Here is a 7,429-nt window from a genome sequence, read left to right on the forward strand (position 1 = left end):
ATATATATATATATATATATATATATATATATATATATATATGGGTTTGCTAACTTACGTACGCCTGTTTTTCAGTGGGTACATTTTAGCAATGTGTATCGGGTTTCAGTAGACAAAAATACACTTATATATCATGAATTATAAGTTTTAAGGTTAAGGGTATTTTAATAATTTTGATTCTCAATATTAAAAAAATAAAAAAGAAACCCCCAAACTCTTCCACCTCTATCATTCCTATCAACTTTTTCTCTTTCATCTCTTTCACTCCAACCTTTTCTTTGTCATCCATACTCTAGTTCCAATTGAAAAAAAATCAGAAACACTTGCCTTATTTTAATAATTTTCATTTTCAAAACTAAAAAAAGAAACCCCAAACCCTTACTCACCTCCTTCATTCCTCTCAACCCTTTATCATTTATCTCTCTCACTCAAACATTTTTTCTGTCATCTCTACACTAGCCCCAACTAAAAAAAACTCATTATTAAACGATTTACTTTTGTAAAGAGATTAGTCATTGACATATTCACCTTCCGAAAAAAGTTCATTCAAAATCTCTTTAATTTCATTATCTTCACTATATATATTACAACCGACGGACACAACTTGCATCAAGACTTATGAACATCCTTTCTTTACATTCTAAGACTACTATGTAACATTGTTCCATGGCCATTTAATTTTTTTTGGAAGAAATTCATTAACTTGTTTTCCTTTACTAAAGAAAAAACAAATCAAAATACAATAAAATCTCAATTATAAAATCAAACCATAAAACTTCTAAATCTTGAAATTTTATTTATAATTATATAAAGAAAAAATTAGGTTCTTTAATTTTTTTTATTTATGTAAGTATTTTTTTTCTCTAACAATTTTATTTAATAATGAGTGTTTTTTTAGTTAGAGGTAGTGTAGAGATGACAGAGAAAATGTTTGAGTGAGAGAGATGGAGGAGAAAGGGTTGAGATGAATGAAGAAGGTGAGTAAGAGTTTGAGTTTTTTTTTTTTTTTTTTTTAATTTTGAGAATAAAAATTATTAAAATAAGGCAAGTGTTTTTTATTTTTGTTTCAATTAGGGCTAGAGTAGGGATGACAGAGAAGGTTGGAGTGAAAGAGATGAAAGAGAAAGGTTGAGAAGAATGAGAGAAAGGTTGAGAAGAATGAGAGAGGTGGATAAGGGTTTGAGGTTTCTTTTTTTATTTTTTTAATTTTGAGAATGAAAATTATTAAAATACCCTTAACCTTAAAACTTAGAATTCATGATATAAGGTTTTGTCTATTGAAACCCGGTACACATTGCTAAAATGTACCAACTGAACAACAGGCGTACGCAAGTTAGTAAACCCCATATATATATATATATATATATATATATATATATATATATATATATATATATATATATATATATATATATATATATATATATATATATATATATATAATTTTGACACCTTTAATTTTAATTTATATTTTTCTTAAAAAATATTAATAATTAAGGATGTTTATTATAATTAAATTATTTATCAGTGATCTAATATATAATTTATATGTAAACGTTATCTATCTATCTATCTAAATTTTAATTATAATATACTTATATATTCATAATTATTTGTCTAGAATATATTTTATTTTTGATGTGTGAAATAAATGTACCCATTTGCTTTTGAAATTAGGGAGATTGGTATCTTTTCTCAAACAATTAAAATGGAATTAATAATGCGTACAAACATTGTTTTATTTCAAAGGAAATCATCCTTCTAAACCGAATATTAAATAAATTATGTGCAAAAGGATTATATACTTTATATAATATTAAATTATATTTTAAAATTACAATATTTTGAATATCATAATTATTTTACACATGTCAAGGATAAAAAATAAAGAAGAATAGATAGATAGATAGATAGTTAGTTTGAATGATAAGATTTACATTTTTTCTTTTCTTCTCTTCTGATTTCTATTTTTCTTTTTTACCAATATGAAGATGAGAAAATACATTTTACCATAAATATAAAGATAACTAAAATGATGTGCATTTACTCTTAATATAAATGGATATCTACTTGTATATATAATTATAATGAATCATATAAATTATTTAATCACGTATTTTAACAAAATTAATATATTTATATTATAAGCTAACATTTGGAATATTTCAATCAATCTCTCTCTCCCTCTCCCTCTTTCTCTCTCCCTCCCTCTCTCTCTCTATTATTCTTAACCTATTGCATGAGTATAATATGTATTTAAAATAAAATTTATAAAATGCTTATAATTCTTTTTATCTCACATTTTTTGAAATCCTTTCAATATAATTAGTTTAAAGAATTAGTTTTTAAATTAGTCATTATTATATACTAATTTAAAAAATTAATTTCTTTGATAGTCAAAATCTTGATAGTTAATTTTAGAAATCAATTTACAAATTAATTACAATTTTTTATTCATAATATTGATTATTTTAATAACTAATAATTTTTAGTTTTTGTAAATTGATTAATCCATTGATTAATTATTTTTTCTTATTAAAATTCACAGAGATTTTCTTATAGTGTTTTTATAGTATTTGTATTTGATCCATACAATCTACATTTATAGCTATAACCGATCATAAAGTTCTGCAACCTATTTAATTAATCACACATACTATAACATTGTTAGGGTTAAGAAAATGTTTGCCTGAATATATATTCTTTTGATATTTCAAAGGCTTCCAACAATCCTTTTCTACAAACACAAATCGTGCAACGATACATTTAGAGACTGGTTTGATGTAGAAATTAAACACTGCAAAAAACTCATTTAATAATTATCCTTACTTTGGTATCAAGACAATGAAACCCACGTGAAACTGATCTCATTTTGATTTACTGATTTGTATTCATTAATTTAATCCTTGTCCTATCTATTTCTTTTAGGTTTCCTTTTATCCGAAAATGCATATTCTGGTCTACAGTGCATCCTATACAGCGAAAACGAATTGTTATATAAAAATATGTAGAAAGGAACTGTCATAAGAATCTACACATCCATTTTTTTTGCTATTCACTTTTTACATAAGAGAAACTCTTCAACAAAAATCTCATACAACATGATTTACCCTCGTCAAAATTTTAGATGAAGAATGTGGATTTATGAACATTATAAAGGGTGTATATGATGGATTGTCATGCGTATATATGGGCTATGAATGTTCTTCATTAATTTTAGGCCCTATTATTATCATATTTAATTTTCAAAATCAGCAAATTGGAATTCTAGTTCTTGAGGTACTTTAATCTACCCTAATAAATTCAAACCTGGTCAGTGACAGTCGTAGCATGTGCTTATGTGCAGAGTATATGTTCAAATGATTGACAAGAAAGCAAATGAGAGAATATCCTGTCTACGAGTCAAAATCAATCTTCTGATTAGTATGAATGAATCATGATTTGAATGCATAATAAACTGAAAACAAGAAAAAAGAACTGTCTTATTGCAAATTTCAATCCTCTTAACTAATTAACATGAACCTCTATCGCCTTACAAAAACTAAATTGCCAGAGTGAAAGAGAGACATGTAGGAAAACAAGATAATAAATTCAATATACCACTGTTAATTGTATCTTATAATAAGAATCCGAAAACACACATACGAAATACAATCAAAAGGATTAAAACCTAGGTTATTGCTGCTCCCTTATATACACATATTCAACTGTCAAATGCTCGTGCATATCCTCGGAGGTTAAGCATTTAGCTGCCTTTTTCTTTAAAGTACTCCTACTTCATCATATATATGTATATATATAGTAGCATACAACAATATAATTTATATACCTCAGTGTTAGTTCTGATAATTCTTCAGAAACCTTTGTAGGCATCCAACCTGATAATATGTGGAGAATTTGTGATCAGCTTTCAAATTCTTCCCTTTGTTATACATGTCTTAATTAGAGAAAAGATGCTTGCCCTAAAATTTTTTGTAAGAATTTAATTTGATTTCTGCTTCATGCAATCTTCTTAATTAATTATATAAAGACCTACAGAAATTTGAATTACCTGAAATTACAAATAGCCTTTTCAGTATGGATGATGGCCAAGTCTTAGCTCCAAGTCCACTTCACTATCTTTCTGGTTTCCTCTCGCTTGATGAATATCATCACCCACATGATGACTTGGACCAATTTGGAGACTGAGGTTGGCACCACGAAGCTCTTGGTTCAAACTCAAAGACCGTGACCTTGGCTCATAAAACTCATAATAAAAGGCACTTGCAGGTGGTGGCGGACGAAAGTGTTTGTCACAGTTCCTCTGAGACTCCAAAACGGAGTAATTAGGCCTTGCGTGTTGTTGGTTCAAAGCTTCTGAGACAAAAGGAAAGACTATGGATTGATGACCGTTGAATTTGTTAATTGAAGGTGAAGCGTCAAGTGTGAATTGCTTGGCCTTGGCCCTGTCTTTCCTATGGATATTCATATGACCCCCCAAAGCTTGAGCGTTTGTGAAACCTCTTTTGCAGAATGTGCACTCATAAGAGCGTTTAGTTCCACCAGTGTCATCTTGTGCTTCTTCTTGATCATTTTCATCACTTAAATTCTCAGGGCTGACTGGCTTCTCTGAATTCATAGCAGTGTTAATCAATGAACACACTCTTTTCTCTCAGTTGTGAATCTCTTACGCTCAAAGAGAATTGCAAGATGTGAAGGGTTTATATTGAGAAAAGGATGTGTAAGAAAGGTGTGAGATATAGAGACAAGAAGAAAACGTTGGGTAAAACTGTAGAAGGGTAGCGGTTTTGTATGAAGAGAGAGTGTGATTTTGGCGTTTTGTCATGGGATTTTCCATTTAGCCGGCTCTATGATGGGTCTAAACCTTGAGAATATTTTTATCAGTTCCACCTCTCTCTCTTCCATTTCATTTGATAACAATTTCTTCTTATGTTGCTTTCATGACGTGGAGGTGGTTTTCTTTTGGCATCGCTTGTAATTTCCTTTGCCGCGTCAATGTGACTGATTCTCGGTTACTCACAACAATTCTATTCTTAACAACAATATTATGAAGAAACTTATCACTTTTTAGTGTTTTCCACTTTATTCATAGCTGTCAATTAACTTACTATATTTGATTCAAAATGCAAACAGAATGCGCAAGAGAATGCGATATACTTTTTCCTTGTTTAACAAATGCACCATGATTCACATCTCCTAAAGTAAAAGAATAAGAAGATTTTACTGTTTTGCATGATCCCATGCACATGCTTTACGGCGTAATTGTTCTAAATATAAATATTGGAGTGTTGCATGTGAAAGCAAAATTTAACAAATGTAGGAGACTCCGAGGATATGATGCACAATGTGACATGCAAGCAGAAAACGCGTTGAAGTATCTCTGGATGTCTTTATCATTCTCCTAAAAGAAAATAGTATTCTTGATATGCTGCATTTATGTTAGCGCTAGTGATTTTCTTGCATTTAACTGGCTTCCTAGCCCTTCTTCAAAAGGAAGAGACATGTGAACTATTAGCATCATCCATCTAGCGTAGTAGGGTGTACCCTAATTTGATCCCAAGCCAACCTACATTTGCATGCCATGAAATATACTCAATTTATTATATCACTAACTTTCATTCATTCAAACTGAATTAATATCCCCAACTAAACACATATCACTGTACCCTGTTTCAAATTAATGACCAAAAGGAGGGGAATGGAGCCAGTTCAAAAGGAATCATATATATATATATATATATATATATATATATATATATATATATATATATATATATATATATATATATATATATATATTGAGGATAACCTATTGGTTATTTTAAACACAAAAGAATTCTCTACTCGACCAAATGTCTCCTTGTACAACAGCTCTTTAGCTGCTGCCTCATCAAGTATAGTGATCAATGTTGGCATTTTCATATATAATATTTTTTGTAGAAAGAGTATACGTTTGAAACCACCACTGATTAATAAGCTTCCTTGTAGAAAAAGCTAACTAAATCCCAAAATCAATTCATTCCAAGTTTTAGTGTGACGTTATCCTAGATATGATAAAGACTAAGTATTCAATCCTCATGAGAATAATAATCACAATTGGGGTCTGTCACTGACAATTACATGAGTGCTCAACTACAGCTTGCATTGCCTTTACAGCATGTAGTTAAGGTTGTCATGGACTTAATTATCATCATTTTTTCTTACGCCTGCATTTCCAAAGACATGGTCAGTTCTTCTCCAATCGCGTTACAGGAACAAGGAATACAAAAATATCTTCAGTTATAATTTCATATAGATACGTTTCCTAATAGTGATAAAAGATGAAAAAAAGTTAGATCAACTCTACACGCAGTTCAAATTTGTTAATTAAAAATTGTTAAAATTGTTTATAAATTCCAACTTTACCTATAGATAAAAATATATTTTGGTATTTTTTTTTTAATTTTGTAGCCTTTCATTAAAAGATCAATTACTTTGGTTATGATTTTTTAGTTCTAATTATTACGTTTATTATGTCATGTATTTTATAATTAACCTTATATTATATCTTAATTTTTTCTTAAGTAAATCGAAAATAAAATGAATATATATTATACCAAAAAAGGGAAAGCAGATAAACAAAAAAAAAGTATAATAAAACATTACCTTTCGAAAGAATGGTAAAAAGTAAATTTAAATATATTTTAAGGTTGTTGAGAAATCAGAAACTAAAAGCTAAAGTGGCATCTTGAAGTGGCGTATCAGAAAGTATCAAAAGTTATTAAAATAATTAAGCTAATTTTACAAAACCACTATTAACATATAGTTAAACAAGTTTTTCCAAATTGTAGTGTTGATTTAAGTCAATATTTTGAAGCGGGGCTATAGAGATATATTTATGAACAATAGACGGTATCTAGACTTGATAATTACTTTGTCACTACCCCCATATAAAGTAACATTGTTTGAGAGGCCTTGGACTTCGTGTTAGCAAATCCAACCTATCCCAAAATATAATAAATACAATCAACACCACTATAGTGGGAAAGTATTTATTTGAAGTCATTACTCACTCTTCATTCTCTTTATTGATCATGTGCCTTTTCTCATATGATGTCTTAATTATGTTAGAGAATTACACCTTTGTCTTAAGATCTCACATTTCAAACCATGTAGAGTAATTCAATCAACATCGCCAAGTTTGATCAAGCTATATTTCGGATGCATTAGTAAAAATTCAACAATTAATAAAATCATCACCCAATATATTCAACAACTAACATTAGACAATTGGGTCGACCTCACCTCAAATGGGTGTGGACGAGGTAAATTGTTTCCGCAATGTCCATGTCATCCCTACTCCATATAAGCACTCTCACGCTTCGGCTTGTGAAGCTATAATTGGGAACAAAATTGTAACAACTCATCCTAAGAACAATTAAGCTCATAA

At 29.2% G+C, this 7,429-nt stretch overlaps 1 protein-coding gene across 1 annotated transcript; it reads right to left on the bottom strand.

The window, feature by feature from the left end:
• Positions 1–4,072: 4,072 nt before the first annotated feature.
• Positions 4,073–4,618, bottom strand: LOC106770579 (transcriptional regulator TAC1-like). The gene has a single exon (XM_014656378.1). The coding sequence runs from the start codon at positions 4,616–4,618 to the stop codon at positions 4,073–4,075; it is 546 nt and encodes a 181-aa protein (XP_014511864.1).
• Positions 4,619–7,429: the final 2,811 nt, after the last annotated feature.

The sequence above is a fragment of the Vigna radiata genome, chromosome 8, assembly GCF_000741045.1.
Source record: "Vigna radiata var. radiata cultivar VC1973A chromosome 8, Vradiata_ver6, whole genome shotgun sequence".
NCBI lineage: Eukaryota > Viridiplantae > Streptophyta > Magnoliopsida > Fabales > Fabaceae > Vigna > Vigna radiata.

What these genes read in the sequence shown, in the direction of transcription:
- LOC106770579 (XM_014656378.1), bottom strand. Translation starts at nt 4,618, where the DNA reads ATGAATTCAGAGAAGCCAGTCAGCCCTGAGAATTTAAGTGATGAAAAT.